Source organism: Styela clava, chromosome 9 (assembly GCF_964204865.1).
Source record: "Styela clava chromosome 9, kaStyClav1.hap1.2, whole genome shotgun sequence".
NCBI classification, from domain to species: Eukaryota; Metazoa; Chordata; class Ascidiacea; order Stolidobranchia; family Styelidae; genus Styela; species Styela clava.
In genome coordinates this window covers 4981143-5006482 of record NC_135258.1, presented here as the reverse complement: position 1 = coordinate 5006482, position 25340 = coordinate 4981143, and the positions used below count along the sequence as shown (strand labels likewise).

The following is a 25340-nucleotide window of genomic DNA, read 5'->3' as shown; positions in this document are numbered from 1 at the left end:
GACTGTCTAATTTCCGGGGAAACACGATAGGCCGTCCTAACATAATGCTGACGTATTAGAATGAATTTAGGAGGTGGTAGGTAATTTTCTATTGGTGAAAGTAACCCAAGGGAATAATATGTGAAATTATATTCTGGTGCGTAAGTTACGATATTGTAATACACTTACAGGACTCTTGGAACAGCTTCGAGAATATACATCGAACTTTCTATCGCCTCGTTACTTGAAAGTCCACGATCCAATCTAAAAATAAATGCAAACATTTAGTTAGGAATCGGCAAAAAATGAATACGTTTTAATTGATATTCAGAATCCATTTTTAGAATCAAAATAAATATGACAGGAAGAAACGCAGCATATATGTAGTACGTACGCAGCATATATGTAGTACTTACCACTGTTTTACATGGGCTTGCCATGTATCTATCTGTGCTTTCAATGCCTTTTCGATTTTAGCTTCTTTGTGGCGATTGTCTTCCACTTTCTCATCAAGCTTATACTTGTTCTCCAACTTGAATTTTTCAAGCTTATTTTTGTTCTCCAACTTGAATTTTTCAAGCTCAAACGTTCGTTGTCTATCGTTTTCTTCTACTAATAGAAAGATATAAAATAAGTTAATAATACTACCAAGCCGAAAAATGTAGGTAATAATGAAATTGAACCATAAAAATGTATATATATCAACGTGCAAAATGAATCACATACTTATTTCGAGGAAAAGGGAAAAAAGCACATTATTTACTGGGTAGGGGCAGCCCGAGAACCAAAGGCGTGCCTTCCTGTTATCAATCTCTTCTGGTTTTCGATATCTTCTGCATCGGGAAAAATATTAAAATCTTTCTTTTCTTAGGCAAAAACGTGAATATAGATAGCAATTACTCACCAGTTGAATTGCCGCCTCCGATATTATTATCACTTAGCAACAAATAGAAGTTTTCAAGTTTTACGAAACGTCTGATATTTGTCTATCTTCAAAAGCGGCCTATAAGCGAATGTAATGCACTATTTGCCTCAGAAGTTAGACTAATGCAAAACAACTTGACGATATAACTTATAGGTTGGCAATCGCGGTTTATAGCAATAAATATGTAACGTAATAGTTGAGTGTTTTACTTCCTACTCTTAGCGTTGTTAAAAGCAATATCAATAAATTTGTGTATTTGCTATAAATACGGTATTACATTCAAATTAAATTTATCGAATTTAGATCTCAGGTAACTGGTATTTCATTGTTGAACCAAAGGGTTCAATAGACACTGAGATAACAATAATGGCTTGATTGGCACTTTGTGCAATTCCTTTCTAATTCACGTTTTGTTTAGCAGCTCATGAGTCGGAAGCTTTATGATACGCTTGATTGGTAAAACTACTGGTTGACTGATGAAGTAACGCATAGAATATCTCAATTAATTTTCTCATTTACCTATATTGCTCACGGTCGTTTAGTGTAGAAAGCTCTTTATATTATCAGCAAACGTTTGCTTAGTATCAGCTTATTTTACAATTTTTTGTCGCCAATAAGCATTTAATTTGTTGGTCGTTGCTCGTGCGAGCTGCATATGAGAATGTATCGGCGCAAAGTGACATTATCTGAGTATTGGAATCTTTAGGAAAGTAATAATTTTACCTTATTTTACTATAACGGCTACAGCACCATACGATGGCGATGTGCGCGTCCCGACTGATTTGAATAGATGCTTGTACAAGCACTTTACTTTTGTCGACAAGGTTCTATCTGATATGGTTCTTTCAAAGTTCGGAACGATTGTACAAAGATGTGTATTGTGGAATAGCTATGTATTAGCTTGAATGTGTATTTTTGGATCAAAAGTTGGTGGAATAGTTGGTAAATAGTGGTGAAGTAGTTGTCATATAGAAATTTTGAATTGCCTTTTTAGCAAGTTCGTATCGCAGAATTTACCTGGTGATAAAAGAAGTTTTTTTTTTATACCAAAACAGGTCCGGAGATCGATTGTTGCAAACCCATGCCACAGCAATTGTTTCGACCCCAACAATTGAGCAAAAGTTGGTTCATTTTTTTGCTCCGTACATGAATCGCAGGCTGTGAAAGGATAATCATTACAAGTGCATTTGAGCAAAGATTTTTCATCAGATTTGAACACTGTAAAAAATCTTTGATTGACAGCTCATGAATAGAGTGGAAAAGTCATTATTTTAGACGCTAGGCTACCGCAGAAAATGTGTAACGTGCGCTGCAGCTAGATTTCTAAGTTAAGTATTAGATATATGTAAAGCGTGTCATGTTAATGCAGCGTAGGTGGTGTAATGCATTAGTAAATATGACGTTTAGGTTGTTGTCAAAATTAGAAATCCCTGGATAGTTGTCTTGAAAAGCAAAACTCCTGTTTATATTAAAGCACGATAACTATATATTCGATATAATATAGTATATATGACGTATTCATACACCATTTGCCCCAAACCAGGCTCTGCACAAGCATTCACTGCTAGATAGGTACTACAATTTTGGAAAGACAGGACCTTCGTTTATTATAGCCTTTAGATTTGAACTTTGAATCAAAATGGTGCAATTTTCGACAAAGGATATTTTAGATAAATCGATTTAATAACTTTATCGGCGACTACTGGAATGCTACTAATAACATGCTGCATATATTTTCAGACTAGTTTACACCAATGGACCTTTCCCCGACCTTTGACCCCCGGAAAGTTCTTCCTATACTTTACCATTGCAAAATTTTCAGTGCTATTTTAGGAGTGCTTTTGCGAGTTGGCGCCTGTAAAATGGGGTATGTGTTTCAAACCATCATTATGATTCATTGCACACAACAATCGGTTTTTTCAAAGTACCGGTAAAGAATTTCAGGCTAGTCTATCACAGCTATTTCTACACTAATTTTTATTACTGCAATTAAATTAAAACTCTTAGGAAGACAGAGTGATCATTGAATTATCTGATTTTTATTTAAGTTTCCGAAACACAACTGAAAACTAACGAATATAGTTCAAAAACGCGAAAACGAGGTAATGTTTACAACCACGCTTGAAAATCTGTCTGAGTGAGAAAAGTGTCTGAGCGGATGCAAAAAGGGGGCATTGTTACGTCACTTTTTACATCTTGCTGATTGGCCAATGTCACGAAGTAAACAAGGATGTCGATGCTCGGGGAAAGGTCCATAGGCTTAATAGCTGTTGCTTTCCATCATCTGAGTACGATGGCTTCGCCTGCATCATCTCAAACCTGCGAGGCAATTCAAAAGGTGAATCATATATAGTTCTTAAGTATTGAATATAAATTTCTATCTAATACATGTAAACCAAATTTGTTTGATGCTTTGACTGTAATGCGTTTATTCTTATGCCTTCGCTTGTTGGTCCTTTAAAATTGGCGAGTAAATTAGATCAGTGATTCCCAAACTGTGGGTCGCGACCCCATTTGCGGTCGCGTAAAGATTTTCCAGGATCGCTTAATCTCTTTCAAACATGCGCACACAAGTGACTGGGATTTGAAAGTTGGAAAGGGAAAATTGTGCTGGTCTGCAGGTACCGTAAAAGTGCCTAACTTCCGATTTTTCAGCAATAACTCGACCATTTATTGTCCAACGGCGTCAAAATTGCTCGATCCGATAGTACCAGTGTGGCCACATGGTTATCGAATATACAAAGCAAAGTTGCTTTATCTGGCGATTGGCCCTTGATCAGGTGTTTGGCCAGTATGGTCTTGATAGCCAGGCGGTGTCTTGGCCGAGTAATTACACTTTAGGTTTCGATCACCCATGAATCTGCTTTGTTAATTCGCGTACATTCGCGTCTAAAAAACACCGCTTCAACATAGAAGTAAACATTTTCGTATTACATTATCATGTATTTAGACATTTCATACATAATTTCGAAGCGTTCCGAGCAGTCAAACGCAAACCAACAACAAGTTCTAGCATAATAAAAGGCACTTAAAATATGTGATTCCGCACACGTTTTTTTCCTATTTTGCTTTCATGATCTGTTTTACTTTCGAATTAATATTGAAGCAATCTGTAAGATATTTTAATATTAAACTAAAAATAATAAAGACACTGTTGGAATATACTAAATAGGATTTTGAATTTGTGTATATTCAAAAGAAATCTTACTATTTCCGAAGTATCATACTCTTCTTTACAATCTACCATATTTTAGCAAGTCCGTCTATGTTTCGCCAAAGAACCGTTATAATTATGATCTAAACGATTTTCACATCGTGGTTTTCATACGATGTCACGTGCTATCGAATATTCTTGAGTTTTTCTCGATTTTTCGGCGCATTGCCGTACTCGTACATATATTTTTGGGCCAATGTTCACCGTCAACGTAAACTTGCAGTCGATATACAGGTACATTGTAATCAAACTTATATACTAACTTTTGAAGTTGCTGAACATTTCTAATTGTGGGTTCGCGAGTATCTGTAGGCTTCGATTTTATGAAAATTGGGGTCGCGAAAAAAAAAGGTTTGGGAACCACTGAATTAGATCATGCACTACGTTTACATGGCGACGATTATCGTGCCAAAACCGTATTTTGAGCGAATCGTGTTCATGTAAACACTTTGGTTCGATGGCCAATCATGACTCAGCGTGTTTGCATCGTGATATCCCAACACGATTGCACAGGGTAGATTAGAGCTGACACGATGCTTTCCTCGCACGCGCGAACAGGTTTTGCAAGTGTAGTTTAGGTCTATAGTGTTGCTCGCTTGCTCTGCGTGAAATGTGTGATACCGGTACCGGTACTGCCACAGCGCTTCCGTTGGCAGAAAGTTTTGGCTTTTTTAAAAGTAATTTTCGATTCTGGATGAAATTCTCCACCATCAGAATTGTTAGTCTTGGATCCGTCGAAGTCAAAGGGAACAACAGTTTGTTACCGGTACTGTGTCGTGCGCGAATTGCCGAATTCTAGTACTGGTACCAGGGTAAGTGTGGAAGTTGACCGTATAATGTAAATATGAATAACATGATTATGTTATTCATATTTATCTTTATAATACTATCGCAATCAAGCATTACAGATACTGGTACGGTATGCAATAGAAAGTAAACAACTGAACAAAGAGAAAGGACTTTCAGTTTAGTACACAATACACCTTATAATGTAATTAGGCAAATTACTGTATACAGTCTGACAGTAGGTTGTTGAGAGTAACCGCAAGTACCATGAGTATAGTGCAGTACCACGTCAGGAAGAGATTTTTATTTGTCTTTATAAATCATTTCATTGCATATTTACAGTCGAATATATTGCCTGCTATGCCAGTACAGCAGTATGCCTGTACAGCTGTATGCTGATTATGAATTTAATATGCTTATAAATGTATAATGTTACCTAGTGCTGTAATGCTGGTAGATAATAGGCATATATATGATCTACGGATAGACTTACCATTTATATGAAACAAAGACCTGGACATTGCAAAATTAAACAAACCTTGGTACAATACCGAGGATTTGCAATATTCAAATCATTGGAAAATGTGCGATTTATTCCGCAGTTTTGAATAATCTAACGACAGTTCAGCCATTGTCAAGATGTTAAGTTGGTGTATTGATTGTATACTAAATGCTGAAATGTAATATCGCAATATAGTAATTCTCACTGGACTAGTAACTGTCAACTGTAGTAAAGTAAGTTGTAAATCAATTGGGGATAAATTGTCTGCCTCGGTAAAAAAATAAATTTATTTCAAAGAGTTATATAATTTATTGCCCATATAAATCAAACTCTCAGCACAGTAGCGTATTCAGTTCACTGATTTATATTTAGTTAAAAGTTACCATAGAGAATTAGTATTATTTTGTTTACGAGAAAAATGGAGCCTGCATCTACTCTTAAAACTAAGTGGGAAGGCAGCGAGATTAAAACAATGCTTGGCATTGTCCAAGAAATGAATTTGGTTGGTCTGCTTGACCAAAAGAAGTCCAGGTCAGAAGTTCTGTACAAAGAGGTTGAGAAACAGTTGACAGCAAAAGGATATGAAAAAAGGTTTGAGAACACCATTGTTATGTTATTAAGTGGCAGCCTATTGATTCCAAATTTCAGAAAAATGTGTTGGCTTTTTAGCAAAATATCATCATTTACAAAGTATGTTCAATTCTAGTGACTAGCAGTTTGTTTTCAGCTTTTAATTTGGCTAATTAAAGAAAGGTGTTCTTCCATTTGTAGTTTCCAACAAATACGTAATAAAGTCAAGGCGTTGCGTTCCAATTTCAACAAGATAGTACGTCTGAATTCTGTCAGTGGGGCGGCTCACAAAACATGCGAGTATTACGATGAGCTCTATGAAATTTTCGGCCATCGTCCAGCAGTTGATTATACCCATATGGGAGTCAATTTTGGAATCACCAACACGGTGTCACTAGGTAACTACTTTTCTTTATTATTTTTGATTTATGCAGTTGAATTCTACATTTTTTCCTAATTTATGTGCATACTATCATGCTGATGATTTTTATTTCAGAAATCGAGGAATCACAGAATGAAATGCTTTTTAGCACACCAGAAGATCAAGGTATGTCTTCTGGAGTAGTTCAGTCTAAAATGCTATGAAATAAACTCGTATATTTCTACATGTTAGCCAAAAGTGGACCTGTCTCAATATTTGACTGCTAAGGATAGTCGCATTAATCAACTGGTCTCTCATTCGCTATCAAGTCCATGTGCCTGCAACATTCCCATACCCGACATGAACTGACATCCAGCCATATGATTACGCCGTCTTATTGGCTTTTCTCTGTCTGTGGATAAACATAGAAATTAGATTAATATCTACCATGCTCTTTCATGCACATAATGTTAATTGAATTGTTTTGCTTAGGTGCTGAAGAAGGGGCAACTTCATGCTCAGGTGGTGAAGAAGGGGCAACGTCATGCTCAGGTGCTGAAGAAGGGGCAACTTCCAGTACCGACATTTCATCTAATTATGGCGAGAATTCAGATTCTGGTATGTATGAACATATATATACTTAAATATGTATAAAAGGTCCCAAATGACTAAGTCTTACTCAATCATGTATCTGTTGTTACAGGCAGAAATTTAACTTTCGTGAATTAACCTATTAGTTTTAGTTATTCTGGTCCCGATAAACATGTTCAAACTTGCTCTCGTTTATTTATTTGTTTATTTATATTAAGCGTCACTGACCGAGAGAAAGTTTGAAGTCTTGGCAATGATGGTGCAATACTCTCTTATATCAGCTGATTTGTATTCATGCCCTTGTTTTTTCTTATTGTATTTTACTAAATGTCCTATTTATTAGTGTGGGAGACGGTGCAATGAGGCCTGGTCACATGAACTTCTTTGTTAGGTGCTGCGATTACTTTGCGGCATTGAGTTGCAAATTGTAGGGTTTTGATTATGCTAATTTAGGATTGTTAAGATGTTTAGGGTTATTTAGTAATATAGGTTCTAATTGAGTTGTATGTCGAAGGCTAATTATACTCTTTTATTGTTTTTGTGTCTTGTAGCTAAATTTAAGTACTGTTGTTGGGCTGGAGACACAAATATATTGTAACCACATCATACAATACACACCATACATTTAGTCTACATACAGCAGTACAGACATCAAGTTTTTACATTCACTGTGTTACGCTGCCGTTATACTTGCTGTGGAAATTTATCTATCTACTGTGGAACTTTTAACCTGATTGTGGAATTTTACTGGACTGTGACTTGTATATACTGTAAATATACTTTCATTACAAGTTCTTTCATACAAGTTGGATGTGTTTATGTGTGCGTTACTACTGTGTCGAGAGTTAGCTACGGAAGTAGATTGACAAGACAGCCCAATAATCAGAAATAGGACCTGTAGAACCTCTTAACTCTACATTAAAGTACAATATATGTCTCGACTGTTGTCTCGAAAGTTTAAAATCAAGTGAAGATGTCAACTGTTTCTGGATCAACTACTAAGTCATGTATGTCTGAAAGAGCAAAGGCAGAGAAGAGATTGCGACTTGCAAATCTGAGAAAGCAACAAATTCTGAAGCAAGCTGAGTTGAAACGTAAGCAACTTGAATTAGATTCTCAAACTTTAGCAGCCGAAGCAGATGCTGAAGAAGCTCAAATTGAGTATGATATGCTGTCAAGTGCTAGCCATTCAAGACAAGGTTCAGTTATTGACGGGTCAACATTTTATGGATTTGAGGCTCAATCTAGTTCTGAGAAAGTTGTCAAGTCAACTCCGAGTACTGATCATTTGAAGTTATTAAGTCAAGATGATGTGGCTGATACGTCACTTCCGCCTCCTATGAAACCATCAAATGTGTCGGACTTTGATCCAGAGAAAGCAAATAGAATCTTGCGGCAAATTTTTACTCCTATGGCAAAGGATGACAAAGGATGTATGTTGGATCCGAACGTTTCATTCATATCGTATGAGAATCAAGTTCCATCACCTGCGAAGAATTTGGTGAGTGATATTATGCATGATCATAGATTTGATGCCAGTACAAATCAGCATCTCATTCGCTTGATTCCCACTGAAGTGCCGAATGTTGAACCTGTAAACAGGTCAGCAGCCCATGAAATTAAGATTGAGTCACCGGGTACTATAAGAAGCCATGCTAAGATGGAATATGGTATGCCGGATCACACTGTTCATGCGATGGCGCAGCTGACGCAAGCTTTACAGGGAGGAATGCTGAATGTAGCAAATATCATTAAGCAAGGTTTAATGTTCCCTCATATTAAGATGACAACATTTAAAGGAGAAATTCTCAAATATACTGAGTTTGTTCGAGAGTTCAATACTTTTATTGGTTCGAGTCAATTGGATGTTGCTCAAAAATTGAATTGTTTGATTTCCAATTGTGAAGGTTCTGCTAAAGAAGCAATATTGTCATGTGGTTCTTTACCTGCAGAAAGAGGTTATGAACTGGCACGAAGTATTTTGCATCGAAATTATGGTCAGAGGCATCTCATAATTGATGCACATTTGCAATTACTTACTGAAGGTCCCTCAATAAAGGCAAATGATGTTAATGCATGGGATGAATTGGTCACCCAGGCACGGAATTGCCTCATTGTATTCAAGGAATATGATGCCAGATTTAGTTTGGATGATTTAACTACATTAAGAAAGATTGTGAAGAGATTTCCAATACAACATTTATGGAAATTTGCTCACATTGCTAATGAGAAGTACACCAATGGAGATATTGTCAATTTTGATACTCTTCTTACATTTATGGAGACAGTTTCAAATGTGAATAGATCTGGATTTGGTAAGCTTGCACTTGAGACACAAAAGGGAAAGAGATATGTTGATAGTCCGAGTCAGCGGGGCAACCGCAGTGTGTCATCATTTCTCATTTCTGAAGAGTCATCTTCTAAAGCACCCACAGCTGATTCTAAGTTGAGTAATGCCACGTTGAGAAAACCACTACGAGAGTGCGTTGTGTGCAAATCTGATCATCAGTTGTGGAGGTGTGAAGAATTTAAGAAAAGGAAGGCCAAAGAGATGTTCGAGATTGTTTCCAAGAACAAGTTGTGTTTCAATTGTTTGCTTCCAAATCATTTTGCAATCCAGTGCAAGTCAAATTATCATTGTAGAGCACCAGGTTGCAATAAAAGACATCACACGCTGTTGCATGTTAATAAGAAGCCTGATTCAGTGAAACCAAATGGTAGTACAGATGTGCAATCACCTCAAGATGTGAGGTCTAATGAGGCCGGTGCTACGACCGCCAATGAGGCCGGTGTAACTTCGACTCAGTTGTGTGCTACTGAAGTTAAACCTGCCACCTTTATAAGAAGAAAGGTGGTTCCTGTGCGAGTATGGGGAACCAATAATCAATCATACGACACATATGGATTCATTGATGATGGCAGTAATGTTAGCATTATCAAAACTGAGCTTATGAAGAAACTTGGTTTACAAGGCAACAGCGACCCACTCGTAATTAAGACGTTGGGTGGAAAAATTGAACATAAATCAAGTCCTGAAGTGTCACTGAATATTCAAGGACTCAATGAAACTAGGATTATTCAGATGCATGGAGTTCGAGTGTTGGACGATCTTCCCTCGGATTTGGAATGCAACATACCGTCTAATAGTGCGATGGCGAAATACGAATACTTGAAAGATATCAATTTTCCAAATGCAAAGAATGCAAAAGTTGAAGTCCTGATTGGTGTAGATGTGCCTGAAGCTCATGCGTGTTATGGAATGCGACGTGGGAGTAATTCAGAGCCATTTGCTGTACATACTGGTCTTGGATGGGCATTATTCGGGCCGGATGGTAAATTTCATCAACCAAGTGTAAAACATCTTGATTGGATTCATTTGGATAATGAAGAATTGCATGTTCAGATGGAGCAAGCTTTTCGGAATGAATTAAAGGATTCTAATGTCAGTGGATTTGACACTTTACCATCTATTGAAGACAAACAGGCTTTAAAGATCATGAATGATTCAATTTGTAAAGTGAATGGAAGATATCAAGTCAAGATTCCATGGAGGTCATCTGATATCGAGTTGCCTGATAATAAGCAAGTTGCTGAACGAAGATTTGAGAATTTACAGAGACGTTGTGTCAAAGATTCTGAATATTATGAGAAATATAAAGCCAAGATGGATGAATATATTTCGAAAGGATATGCTAGTAAAATCGAAGACCATGAGTTGACACACAAGAAAAATACATGGTATATTCCTCACCATGGAGTTGGAGGAAAATTCCGAATTGTTTTTGACGCGTCTGCCAAGTGTAACGATATATCATTGAATGACAATGTTTTAAGCGGACCACCGGAAACAAGCAGTTTGTTTGGTGTCCTTACAAGATGTCGTGAAGAGAAAGTTCTGATCATTGGTGATATTTCTGCAATGTATCATCAAGTTTTGGTTGCACCGGAAGACAGAGATTCTCTGCGGTTCCTTTGGTGGCAAGATGGAGATTACAATCAACCAGTTGCAGAGTATCGTTGGAATGTTCACATTTTTGGTGGCTCTTGGGCTCCTAGTGTATGCTGTTATGCCCTGAGGAGAGTTGCTGTCGACAATCGAGATCACATGGACAAGGAAACCTTAAGTGCAATTAATGAAAATTTTTACGTCGATGATTTGCTTCGGTCAGAGCCAACCGTGGAAGATGCAGTTCATCGTATAAAGGATTTGTCCTGTCTTCTTGATGGTTCGGGATTTCATCTTACTAAGTTTTTGAGTTCTCAACCTAAAGTTTTGGAAACTATCTCTGAAGCAGATAGATCACCTACTACAATAAGTTTTAATTTTGAAGAAAATATGTCACAGAAGGCATTGGGTTTACTGTGGGATGTATCTACTGATGCATTTCGTTTCGAAGTCAATATTGAACAAAAACCATATACAAGACGTGGATTGTTGGCGATGCAAGCACAGATTTTTGATCCTCTTGGTATTTTGGGTCCCTTTTTGTTACCTATGAAGAGATTACTTCAACAATTATGTGCAGAGAATTTTACCTGGGATCAACAGTTACCTGATAAAGCTATTGATTTATGGAAAAAGTGGATGGTTCAACTTCCTGAATTTAAAAAAGTTTCTGTGCCAAGATGGTTCAAAGGCTCCAAATATGGTGGCTGTACAATGCAGTTGCATACGTTTTGTGACGCCTCTGAAGTTGGTCTGGGAGTTGTGAGTTATGTTCGAGTTGAAAGCAAAGATGGCAATATACATTGTGAGTTCATTGCTGGAAAATCGCGAGTTGCACCACTGAAGTCCATTTCAATTCCTAGACTTGAGTTGTCTGCTGCTGTCATTGCTGTGAAACTAAGTGCAATGATTCAAAAAGAGTCAAAATATAAATTTGATGAAGTCACATTTTGGTCTGATAGTACATCAGTGCTGCAATACATCAATAATGTCAAAACAAGATTTAAAGTATTTGTAGGAAATAGACTTTCTGTAATACATGAGCATTCTACACCAAAGCAATGGAGATATGTTGGCACTAAAGAAAATCCAGCGGACTTGGCATCAAGAGGAGTCATGCCTGAGAAGTTAAGCAAGTGTGATTTGTGGTTCCAGGGTCCTGAATTTTTAGGAAAGAGTGAAGATTATTGGCCAGAAAGACCAAAAGTTTTGCCAATGAGTGAAGACAATTGTGAAATCAAGAAAACACACCAGATGTTTGCTATAACACAGGAAACAATTGAGAAAACACCAGTCTTTTTCACGTTATTGAAGAGATATTCATCTTGGAGAAAATTACAGAAGTCAGTTGCATGGTTGACACGTTTCAAGAAATGTATATCATGGAAATTTGGTCATGCTAATAAACCTGAATTTTGTAAGGAAGGTTTAACTGTGGATGAAATAAATGCTGCGACTCATGACATATTACATCTTGTGCAGATGGAAATGTTTTCAGAAGATGTGTTTAAGTTAGACAAGAATTCACCATTGCGAGCTCTAACACCTTGTTTAATTGATGGCTTAATATGTGTTGGAGGTAGACTACAGCGATCTACTTTACCTGATGAAAGCAAGCATCAAGTCATCTTGCCATACAATCATCATGTGACTGATCTCATCATCAATTATTATCATTTACTGGAGGGACACAGTGGAACACTGCATGTCTTATCTGTTATTAGACAGCGGTTCTGGATCATCAAAGGCCATTCATCGGTCAAACGTGTTCTTCGTCAATGTTTTAAATGCAAGAAGAGGCGAGCTAAACCAGGTTCGCAAATTATGGCACCGCTGCCTGAATTGAGAGTTAAACCAGGAAACCCACCATTTAGTGTAACTGGAGTGGATCTTATGGGTTATTTTCATGTCAAATCTGGTCGAAGTGATGTGAAGCGATGGGCTGTGATATTTTCATGCATGGCAAGTCGAGCAATTCATATTGAGGTCGTGAACAGTTTGAATACTTCTGACTTTATCAACGCACTGGAAAGATTTGTAGCAAGAAGAGGTCCTGTATTGGAGTTGATTTCTGACAATGGGTCAAATTTTACTTCTGCGAATAAAGAGTTAAAGGAAGGACTGAAACGTTGGAATCAGTCTGTGCATGAAACCCTTAGTCAAAAGGTAATCAAGTGGAAATTTAACCCTCCTATGCTATGCTATTAACTGGTCGAATCGATCCTGATTATCCATCGGATGTTTTTGTTAAAGCAGATGGATATCGAAAGTCTTGGAAATTGGTGCAGTTACTGGCAAATCAATTTTGGTCAAGGTGGACAAAAGAATATCTGCAAATTCTTCAATCAAAGCAAAAGTGGCATCAACCAGCAAAGAACTTTTCTGTTGGAGACTTGGTTCTGGTAGTTTATGAAGATACACCGAGAGGTTCGTGGCCAATGGCAATCATCGAGGAAACGTATCCAGATCAATTTGGTATGGTTCGACGTGTTCGAGTCAGGACTGCAAAGTCTTCATATGTTCGTGATATTCGCAAATTGTGTCATCTTGAAGCTGTTTAATAATTTCAATTACTAGTGAACATTTCATGTTTTTTATGTTTAATATTGAAGTTGAAATTTCCTGTTGCCTGTAATTTGAATTATTTATAATTAACTCTGTGTTCCCAGAGTTATTTAGAGGCCGGAATGTTACAGGCAGAAATTTAACTTTCGTGAATTAACCTATTAGTTTTAGTTATTCTGGTCCCGATAAACATGTTCAAACTTGCTCTCGTTTATTTATTTGTTTATTTATATTAAGCGTCACTGACCGAGAGAAAGTTTGAAGTCTTGGCAATGATGGTGCAATACTCTCTTATATCAGCTGATTTGTATTCATGCCCTTGTTTTTTCTTATTGTATTTTACTAAATGTCCTATTTATTAGTGTGGGAGACGGTGCAATGAGGCCTGGTCACATGAATTTCTTTGTTAGGTGCTGCGATTACTTTGCGGCATTGAGTTGCAAATTGTAGGGTTTTGATTATGCTAATTTAGGATTGTTAAGATGTTTAGGGTTATTTAGTAATATAGGTTCTAATTGAGTTGTATGTCGAAGGCTAATTATACTCTTTTATTGTTTTTGTGTCTTGTAGCTAAATTTAAGTACTGTTGTTGGGCTGGAGACACAAATATATTGTAACCACATCATACAATACACACCATACATTTAGTCTACATACAGCAGTACAGACATCAAGTTTTTACATTCACTGTGTTACGCTGCCGTTATACTTGCTGTGGAAATTTATCTATCTACTGTGGAACTTTTAACCTGATTGTGGAATTTTACTGGACTGTGACTTGTATATACTGTAAATATACTTTCATTACAAGTTCTTTCATACAAGTTGGATGTGTTTATGTGTGCGTTACTACTGTGTCGAGAGTTAGCTACGGAAGTAGATTGACAAGACAGCCCAATAATCAGAAATAGGACCTGTAGAACCTCTTAACTCTACATCTGTAAAACTTTGATAAAGAACTGGGCCTTATCTAGCTGGGAAAACTTAACTCTCTTATGCCACTATGCAGGAAAAAGACATTCTGTTGACTTGGAAAGCCTTTTCGAAAAGCAACGAATATGGGAAGAAAATATGATGCGTGAACAAATGGAAGCTCATGCCAAATTATTACGAGAGGCTGTGCAAGAGATGGGATCGGTATTTACTGCATGCGTTTCACAGCTTTCGAAAACTCAAGGTAAATGCACATAAGTTTTGTACATGCATGAATTTCAAGTTCGTCTTGTCGATACCGCACCCCACTATATGAGAGTTAGCTGGTTTTGAATCATGGGGCCTGAACTCGAGTGTTAACTATTATTGTACTGAACATATACGATCGCCATTGTATATATGGTTATGGAAATCCTATTCTTTTATGTTTCTATTGCACACACTCCTGCTTCAAAGAGCGCACATAATCCGAAGACTTTTTTATCTGTTTAAAATTTCTTTTAAGACACCAACAAATGAATCTCAAGTTTACTGGGCCACAACAACCATACTCAAGTGTCGAAAATGCGTTTATTCTCAAAATGACAAATTGAAATTGGTGCATGCTACAATAAATATAAAAACCAAAACAATGTTCCACTTATGTGCAGAGTCATCTAAAGTAAAAGGCAAGTTCGTTAAGATTAGTGAACAAATCCTGCTGAATTAATTGCAACTGACAGGTGAAAAAATGTTCAAAAAAGTAATATTGTTAGTCTCATTGAGAATCAAATAGGGAAGTAACTACAATGAACTTTTTCTCAAAGGAAAATTTTCCTCCAAAAAGATTCTCAATGCCTCCCTATTTTGTACTGCTTCACTGCAATTGCTGGCCGCTGATCTACGTTCCGGCTGTGGTTGGGCAACATAAGTTTCATTTGACCATCTTCCTAGAAATACATCTTTCCTTTTCTCACATATATTGTGCAGCACACAGCATGTTGCGACAACCTTTGGCATAAACTTGTAGCTAATGTCGCATCTTTTAGATAGACATCTCCATCTGAATATAATATTAATTAATAGATTTCCTTTCAATAGTGCTTGTCCTTTCATTGAATTAGTTGTAATAGGTCTTTACCTGCTTTTGAGTCGTCCAAATGCATGTTCCACCACATTGCGTGCAGATGAAAGATACACATTAAAAGACTCTTCAGATGGATTTAAACTTCCAGAGTAACCTTTCATGAGCCATGTTTGCAAAGGGTATGCTGGATCGCCTAGTATCATCAGCGGGACGTCACAATTTTGAATTCGCTTTATGGTCTGTAAAAAAATATTATAACTACTGTTGTGACCCTTTTGAAATGAATACAACGTGCTTGTTACCGAAGGAAGACTTCCTGCCACAGCAAGCTTGTACAGCGAAGAATTTTTCAGTACTGTTGCATCATGCACACTTCCTGGCATTGAACAAGATATATCTCTGAATCTGATTGAAAATAACTTTAAATAATTAAATATGCATTTGCATCAGTTTAGTTTATACTCTAACGATGAACTTCTAGAAACTGACATTACAACTAATCATCAGGATTTTTAGCTGCTTGGGTGTTTTTCATATTAAGCCTGCTTTCTGTAAAGAATACCTCACTTAACTCTATATCTCTCTTACTTACATGCATCTATCATCTACAACAGCCTGTAATATTAAAGATGGCCATCCTTTGCGATTGGTAAAATCTCTATAACCTGTCTTTGGCGGTAAAATAGGAATGTGAGTTCCATCAATCGCCCCATATACATGCGGAAAACTGTGGACTTTGAAAATTCGTTCACTGATTTCAATAGCTTCAATATCTGATGGAAAGGCGATATGTTGTTTTGCAATATAATCGGTGAAAACCCTGGCATGAAAATTTTAAAAATGAGTAGTTACATAACCAATGACTTGCTAAATATTGAAAGCCAAGAACTACCTGCAAAATTGATAAACACAGGCATGCACTGTGCATTTTGCAATCCCGAATATATTTGCAACCACCCTGTATTCACAGCAACTAGCGAGTTTGTATAAAGCCACAGCAACCCTTTTTTCCACTGGCAAAGGCGGTCTAACCCAGTTCTGTTTTGGTGACATATAGGGTCTGACTTGTTCCACAATGTATTGAAATGTACTCCAGAATACCTTAAAAACAAAATTTTCTTATTTTAAAAAATTCACATCAGTTCATTTATAACTTGGATTTGATAAAATTAAGTACATATAAAATTTCCTTAAAAAGTCTTAAAAGAGGTAAATCTGTAAATTTACCCGGAAATTTTCTATCCAATCTTCATTGCCAAAATGCTGATTTACGATTCTATCCCACCATTCTGAAGTTCGTGTCTTTTTCCAAAATCTTCGCTTTCGACGTCTTTTCTTCGTAGGTGTACAAATACAATAAACTTTTTTCAAAAAATTGAGCCGGCTACGCCTCAGCATAACCTGACATAGCTTAAATCTTTCATTCATCAGAAACAGCATTATTAATTGCATCATTCGAATCGTAATCAAAGTGGGCAAAACCTGAAAATAACAATATGATGATGGTCAATATCTCCTGCTGCTGTGAGCAAACATATCACCTCCATGGCAAGATCTTATGGATGATGATTCGTCCACCACGAAAATGCCTTATACTGTTATAGAATACACGGTATATGCAGTAGCGAAATCATAAAAACATCAAGTATCCTTTTGGTATTTTGAATAAATATCATAAACTCATCCAATAAACATCAAAAAATAAATATTTTAAATCCTTCACCTGAGACAAATCCATGTTCTTCTTTTTTGTTCCATTCAGTAGCAAATAACCATTTACAGTACTTTCTTGTATAATTATTAACTATGAAGTGCAGAAACGTTACCGTAACAATTGCTTTTCAATGAATGTCTGCATAGAATTTTAAATACAAATTCAACGCCCTATGCTGTAAGCAGTTACCGGTGTTTCAAGGAACGTGGTGCAGAAGTAGATACCTGAAGTGGTATGCCAGATTAAGAACATTAACAACTTACCAAAATAAAATATAACGTTTTTATGTTTTTCTTAAAAAATAGCATTTAAAGTTATGAAGATGACTACTTAAAACCTTCAATATCTTGTTTAAATGTTTACATATATAAAAATTATAAAGTTGTATCCGGTTTGTTCCGAGGAATTCAAAAGAAGGAGTAAAACGTAAAACTGGTAACGAAATCTCATGTCAAATACGATAGTCTGAACGCGCGGGATATTTTTAACCGGATCGAAATTCAATGGTGTCCATGTAAACTCGAGACAAATTATGGCGTTCGATTGTCCGAAATACGATTTGGGAACGTTTTTTGCCGAAACGATTATCGTGTACATGTAAACGTAGTGATGGTTATACGTTTGAAACGAATCGTTTTTTTATTAATAAGCAACAGACAACAGGGCCATGGATAATGAATGTTTGAGTACAACTGGTCTGAATTGATCCCCAATTCGTTGTATTATGAATGTTGGTTTTGATCGATTCAAAAATAGTTTAATATGGAGTTCTAATAACAATAACTAGACTAAAACACAATGTAAGTTGACTACTACATATGGACATGTTCTCAATGGTACATGACTCAATTTAGAACATATTTGATATTCCCTATTTTGAAACTCCCGAAGCGTACTCTGAATAGTAAGTTATTGTGCTCTCGAGCAACCTCTAAAGATTCTGTTGTCCATGATTATAGCAGTTCGATCTGTGAACTGGATGTTCGCGTTTTTTATTGAAATCGGCCAGAAAAAAGTCTACATTTATATGAGAAGGCTGAAGTCAGAAGTCTGGAATTTCCCTGGTTCGGCATTGATTACTTAGTCTATCGCCTTCGTGTTTGTTCCATACAGAATCCAAGCGACTCATCAAGCACAAGCAAACAAACAGATGAAGGAATACGCGAGAAAATCGGAAGTGGATGGGTATCATCCATCAAAAGTACAAGTTTTAGTATGAATACATATTAATATTTAATTTACCGCTTTCGCACAGTTGCTTCCAATAAAGCTACCAGAGTGAACGGTTAAATATGATGTGTAAACCACAAATGGTTAACCTGTGACATGCGACAAATGTATTTTTAGTAGCTTTTTTTGTTTATTTTATATTTGAAATTTTGGTATTGATCAATTGTAATTTTGTACGTGGGAAATATCATGGCATAAAAACTTGGCAGCATCTATTTTGTGAAGTGAACCCACACCACGGTTTCAAAATCTCGCTGATTGCAAATAAGCGCAACTAGGAATTAATTTTGTTGAAATCTAAATCTAAAAAATACTGTTTTGTAGTAGCCATTCGAGATACACACATAGTTAAATGTGTGATCGCTTTTCTATAGATGATATACTGTATTTAGATCTCTTTCGTCGCTCAAATCGACGAGAGGACAAGCCTGCTGAGAATACAGACGACAATGTGTTAGTTAGAGCAGGGATAGGCAATTATTTTTGCTATCGGACCACATTGAATATTCAAAATGCAGTGGGGGGCCGGACTGAGTAAAGTCAACATATATTGCGCGTTTTTGTCGTATTTTATTACATATTTGAGTAAAACAAAGTATTATATTTATTGTACTGCGGATATAAAAATGTAAGATAAACTACCGGAATATACTTGGTTTTGATGCTTTTTTTGCTATACGGCTTATTTAAAATGTCTTCCTTATTTGTTCTCAACTTAACCGCGTCTGCTTTGATAAAATATAAGCATTACTTCTATGAAATACCACCGCAATCCGCGGGCATAAAAATGTGACTTAAATTGCCAGATCATATTTATTCGTGTTTTGCCATTTCGCGAATTCGCCAAATCTGATGTGTTCTTACAAAACCGACTTCGCTCTGTTTTAACGATTTTACCGCTAGAAAAATACTTTCGTCTGTGATAAAACCACGCCGCGTAAAAGTGATTTTAGTAGGATACCATAAAAATCGATTGAATTTAATTTACATTAATTATCTTATATGTGAGGCCCGTCGGTGATTTTAGAATTAGATAGATAGAATTGATAGTTTTGGAACTGATCAAAAGATACATCGCGCGCACAATCGACTGTCTTTCAATTTCAGTCATAGTATGGCTTCGAGGGCACGTGAAATTTTTCAGTTTCTAATTTCTACAACAGCGTTCTTAATCTGTCGCAAGCCTCCTAAATCAAAACATACATCGCTTCTGTTTATTTTTTAGTATGTTATATTGTCGCACTTTAATTGATCTAGATTCTAGATTGAGGTTGGTTGCAGCTTCACTCCTTCATTTACCTTCAGCATCTCGTCGCCGATAATTATATAATAACTCGTTTTTCTAGATCTAGAAATCTGGTCGCGGGCCGGATGTGGCCCGCGGGCCGCAACTTACCCAGGCCTGTGTTAGAGGGTGAAAGCGAGCCATCAAACATGTCTAGCGGAATAACTGAAACTAAGTACGAACAGAAACATGAGAAAACTTATTTAAACCGCGATTTGTTGGCCTCTCATTTGAGAGTGAAAAATTGATAAGATGTCTTACCGAATGACGAACTGCCGTTTATCTTCAGTCCACCAGTTCAGATTGGGCATGAGAATAGGCAATATGTTTTACATTTTGGATACATGGATCTAAATCGTGGAAATTGTACTAAATCAGAGGCAGCCAACCTGTCTTTGACTAAAATCTTCGTAACACCTAACTACCGACTGCTCGATAATGAGGTCAAAAATTTATGAATACAAAATTTAAACTTAACATTGAAGATGGTATTAGAAAACATCAGAAGCATGGGTGATTATATGGCCAGCCGTACGAGCTTTCCGACTGCCCATGGGTGTACGTGTCGATATGGAATACGAAAACTGTTCTCAAAGGGCGATAAAATGCTAAATCGTTAAGTTGGATTGAAGAATACACAGCAATAAAAATATATAACACAATGGAATTAATATCTAATATAGAGAATCCTTTGGACTGGAGTTGGTGAAATGCGAAAATTTGTTCCAGTATGCCTGTCTTCAACAAAAAATAATGCAAAAAATGTAGGGACATTAAGATCAAAGAGAAATATTTTCGCTGACAATCGGGCCACATAGGATTTTCCATTGACTTTTACCCATCTTCAAGTATATACTGAAAATGTTAAATGACATGGCTCAAATCTTGCACAGGCAGGCGATTTTTCGAAACCTCAACCATTAACTATAACGATTTGACAAAATAATTTATGAGTCCATTTTTAATCCAATAAATCAAATTTGCCAAATGGCGCAATGAATATCAATGTCAGTGTTGTTTTATCTTGCAGGCAATGATATCTTTTATGATATCGACACTTCAAGGACGGGCCAAGATGGTTTCACATGTTCAACTGAGTAAGGTGCTGATGAGGAAATAGCCAGACTGCAAAAAGAATTTCAAGGCAAACAAACAGCTATCCAAAAGAATCATAAAAAAAGAATAGAGGATATTAAGAAAAGATATGCAATACAAATATCCGCCACGTATTCGGCTCTCTCCACGTAAGTCTCTTGGTACTGCCGTAGAATTTGTACCAGGTTAGGGTTACGTCAGACCATAATTTTATTCCCATTTTTCTTATTTTAGTTCTATTACTAGTTTGGGGACTACCTGTGTTAGCCAAGTGAATACCCCCTGCTCATAAATTTCAGTCCCTATACACAACTTGATGGAAAGTAGGCGAACAAAATTAGTTACCTCCATATTGGTACACATACAACATATATAACAGATGTTTCTCTCAAACTTTCAGTGCTTTATTGTTATTGGTGGGAACACTTTTTTATGGCGTGTGAGATCACTTTATTCAAGTGTTACACTAAAAGTTTGGACAAAAAGAGTAGCAAACGGTTATTGACGTGCTTAAAGTTATTTCAAGCAATTCGCGTATGTTACAGGGGCAAGAATACAAAAGATGACAACTGCGAGATACCTACAACTGCAAGTCCTTGATATCCCTCTATTGGCATTTCCAACGAACCCTATTTGCATCCTAATATGAGTAATTGCAACAATAGCTGGAGTAAAAGTGCCGATAGGTATTCATACCCCCTTTTCTTTTCGAGCGGAGTACTTGTGACGGAAAATTTTGAACGTTCTCATCCAGTAAATTTAAATATTGACTCATTTTTTTTTGAGAAAAATGTGATGATATATCAATTATTTAATCGACTTTGTAAAATGAAATACCATACGACGTATTGACAATTCAAATACAATGAAAATGTATTTGATTTCTCCTAATCTACTTTTTTATTTCAAAAATCCTGAAAGTTTCATTAAATTGAAAGTACTGGTAACAACTACAAGTATCTGTCTTTGCTATGAAAATACAATTAGTTAGCCTTTGGCTCTATATTATTATTATAGTCAATTCTACTAATAAACTGCGCATAAAAGAACAATCTATTACGCATTATTAGGTAATCAAGTTTTCGTTTGTAATACCGAATTATTTGCTGCATTCTTTGCTTAAAGCAGGGGTCTCAAACTCAATTTACTTGGGGGCCGCTAGGGCAGGGTCTGGATGAGTCCGGGCCGCATCAGGTTTTTTCACAATAAAAGCTTAGCAACTCGTTTATATTGTATTGCTTGTGCACTGCAACTTTAACTGTGCATATAAAACACGTCGGGATGATCCTATGCTCAACAAAGAAATATCGCATTTCCCATTTTTTTTAAATTGTCTGTGGTCATCACCAACCATTCTGTTTACTGAAACTTCACTTCCAACGACACGTTTAGGAAAGTGCGAAATTATAAAATTCAATCTTGTGATAACTGTTGCGCTGATGTTTCAATCAAGCATTTAGCCAATGGGCAGTGATGTTTCGCCACATGGGAATCATGGTTACAATGTATCAAGATAAATCTAAGCGTTGGTGATTGTGACGTCAAAAATCATGAAACACTGTTTATAAATTATTTCAGGCGGTCCCGCGATCAAATATCAGGCATACAGGTATGGTACTGGTAGTTTACCGCACCGCATATTTCTTTCAGGGGATAGATGATAAAATAGTTTGTTTTGCTTTACATGAGAGTTTCCCGTTTTCGGCCACGGAACACTCACACTTTCCATATCTCCTCGCGGAACACCAAAATAAGAAAGGGTTAAATTGATATGTTAAATGTTATGCAGTAAAACGCTTTTTTGGACACGAAATAGACCTATGAATTGTTTTGTTATTATGTTGTTGTTGTTTGTTCGTCTTGGTGTTTGTATTTTTTCTTCTTGTAGAGAAACAAATCGATTTTTCTCGTTAACTACTGTGTCAATTACTTTGTAGTTTCCGTGATTAAAGAATTTTTTTGTTTCCATAAAGCTATGACTTTTATTTATCCCTGAATTTTTTGCGAGATCTGATATTTCATTTTAAATGCGCTGTTCCATTTTTAATTACGGGAACACTTTTTATGACATCGTGGCGACAGTCCTCTGCGGTAGATTGCCTCTACCCGTGCTACGGCGTTTCGCACTTTGTGTCGATATATTTGAGCATTTCTCTCTTGTGTTAACTTATTTTCATGTTAATGACTTGCAAATTTTAAATGAGTATTTCTATCAAATGCATTATATATCAAGTAATTTTATGATAACTGCTTATAATATTTAGTTGGAAATGTTGCTTGACATAGACATTTCTGATGTATGTTATATTAGGAAACCTGGAATATTAGGGGGGTGTGAATTTCTGTTGTGTAATGTGAATTATGAATATTTGGGAATTATTAATTTTTGTTTATGATGCTTCAATAAGCTATTGTAAGATTCCAAAGTCTCTACTTGCAAAATATTAAATGTGTCTGATAGTGTTTAGTTGAATTTCAGTACAACTATTTAAATTACACAGCTGAGCATTTACTGTCATAATAAAATAATAGTAACACAGTAACTGAATGACTGAGGTCATTGCAATGATAAGTGAGATGGTTAAAAATGGGGAAAAATAATTCACGTTAAATTGCAAAGTGGGTACGCCGTGAAGCCGGAGTTTCGTATGGTTTTACTGGAGTCTGAGTATTATTTACAAACAAATTTCCTGGATTTGAGCGCTAGTGGAAGTCGAAATTTGGAATTTACTGACGTCGGAGTTGAAACTGTTTCATTAATGAGATTTTTAGATGAGAAAAATACTTTCAATGATCAAAAACAACTTGTTAGATTTGACCTCGCACGCCTCACACTTTTGTCCATTTATATTTCTCTATTATATTACCAATCCCAGACGAATTATTTTCTATCTTTATTATCTTGATTTCCTGTTGACGGTGACTCATTATTGCGCCATAGTGAAGAAATAGGGAGTGAAACTTTTCCCCGGGTTTTGAGATAACGCTTTCTGATTCTTTGTTCTATACGGCGCTGTGGGATTGCAAAAGTGTCGTTTAGTATTGAGATTTGTCTTGGATATAGTTTACATTAGGGGTGCGGGTTTCGTGAAATCTGTTATATTAATTTAGCTCAGTTAGGTCCTATTTAGTATTGGTTATTATTGCTTGTCATTGTGAATGTTATTTTGTCATTCTTTCATTGGTTGTTTATAGTGCATCCGTGTCGTTATAAATTAGTTTTATCGTTGGTCTTCAAGTTTCTGTGCAACATTTTACTAATATGTGGAGATTGATGAATACAGTTCGTTTTCTAAGGATCTCGTTGCCTCTTTACTTTGGTTGTGCAGTTACTAGAAGCTGGGAGATTGCGCATAATTCTTCAAGGCGGGTGCGGGTGCAAATAGGACTCCACTACAACAACGTTGAGTGGATTGGAATTCACGTTCCAACTTTACATTGAAATAAAACTAATATTCGATTGACCGACTTTGAAGAACATCTGACTACTATTCTCAACAATGGCTTCAAATGTTTCTAAAGATATTGTTGATGAATCGTCTGGTGACATCACCATTCCTGCAGTTCAAGCTCGACAATTTTCATTGGGTCAAACAATAAAGGATGATCATCTACGTCAAGCAAATGACCATTATGGACAAACTTTTACGGATTTGAATAACATTTTTGCACAACTCATTCTGGATAAGCAAAATCAACAAAGTGTTACTTTACATTATCAGAAAGTATGCGATCATCTGAACAGTTGGAAAATTTATTTGGAGAATTATATTTTGAATAATGGACTTGATCAACATGTGGCGAAATTACACCTGACTCAGGTTGTGGATAAATTGAAATCATGTGACATGATTTATTGCCAATATTTGGACTCCTGTGTTAAAGAAGCCGACATCAGTTACATTTCTAAACGGTCAATATCTCATTCGTCGAAATCTAAATCTTCTTCATCATCCTATAGAAGACTGGAGAAATCAAGAATGTTAAAACTTGAAGCATTACAAGAAAGAGAACTAGCGGCGCAAAAGCAAAGATTAGCAGAGATGAAAGCAAAGTTTAAAGAACAACAAGCTCAACTGCTTGATGAACTGTCAAGTGACAGAGACTCTTCTACCTCCAAGTCAATTTTGGATGTTGACACCGTCATTTCAGCACAGGATGTCAAATTTAGCCACTCAACTGAAGTGAGTCAGAGACCTAGTTCAGTTCCACTTTTGTCTAACAATAATTTGGAAAATGCAGGTATACGTTCTTATTTGAATTCGTCTTTTAATGTTTTACAACCATCGTATTATCCTTTATCTACTGTTAATGCAGTTCAGTCTTCAACCCCATGCAGTGTTGTAGAGTCTAACCAATTTTCTAATGCAAATATTTCACAGTTGCCATACAGTGCACCTAATTTTGTTGACAATAATTTTTCTGCCATTATACCTACCCCTGTGATTAGCACAGCTGTTATTACTGTCCCTGATAGGTTTACGGGGCCGGTGCATTCACAACCTATAATTTCTGTCCCACAGCGGCTTTATACGCCAGCTGATACTATGTCTTTTGACCCAGCACAAGCATTTCATG

General features: G+C 36.4%; 1 protein-coding gene and 1 long non-coding RNA gene across 4 annotated transcripts; both read left to right on the top strand.

Moving 5' to 3' along the window:
- The first annotated feature begins 4519 nt into the window (after positions 1 to 4519).
- LOC144427388 (uncharacterized) lies at positions 4520 to 15127 on the top strand. Of its 2 annotated transcripts, none has more exons than XM_078116560.1 (6): positions 4520 to 6096; positions 6178 to 6374; positions 6473 to 6523; positions 6830 to 6955; positions 14449 to 14616; positions 14878 to 15127. In XM_078116560.1, exons 1-6 carry the CDS (start codon positions 5825 to 5827, stop codon positions 14889 to 14891), a joined length of 828 nt encoding a protein of 275 aa, XP_077972686.1. In that variant the 5' UTR covers positions 4520 to 5824; the 3' UTR covers positions 14892 to 15127. The 2 variants fall into 2 exon arrangements, with proteins under 2 accessions (XP_077972686.1, XP_077972687.1); XM_078116561.1 differs by having other exon boundaries at positions 4528 to 5997.
- Positions 15128 to 18263: 3136 nt separating this feature from the next.
- On the top strand, positions 18264 to 21717 carry LOC144427127 (uncharacterized). Of its 2 annotated transcripts, none has more exons than XR_013477756.1 (3): positions 18264 to 18353; positions 20698 to 20911; positions 21308 to 21717. It is a non-coding gene; the product is annotated as an uncharacterized LOC144427127 (long non-coding RNA). The 2 variants fall into 2 exon arrangements; XR_013477755.1 differs by having other exon boundaries at positions 18264 to 18365.
- Positions 21718 to 25340: the final 3623 nt, after the last annotated feature.

Bases quoted from the DNA above. Each gene is read 5' to 3' on its own strand.
- LOC144427388 (XM_078116560.1), top strand. From the start codon at position 5,825: ATGGAGCCTGCATCTACTCTTAAAACTAAGTGGGAAGGCAGCGAGATT. The intron at 6,524-6,829 runs GTATGTCTTCTG...TGTTTTGCTTAG, and splicing joins TAGCACACCAGAAGATCAAG to GTGCTGAAGAAGGGGCAACT. The intron at 6,956-14,448 runs GTATGTATGAAC...GCCACTATGCAG, and splicing joins TGGCGAGAATTCAGATTCTG to GAAAAAGACATTCTGTTGAC.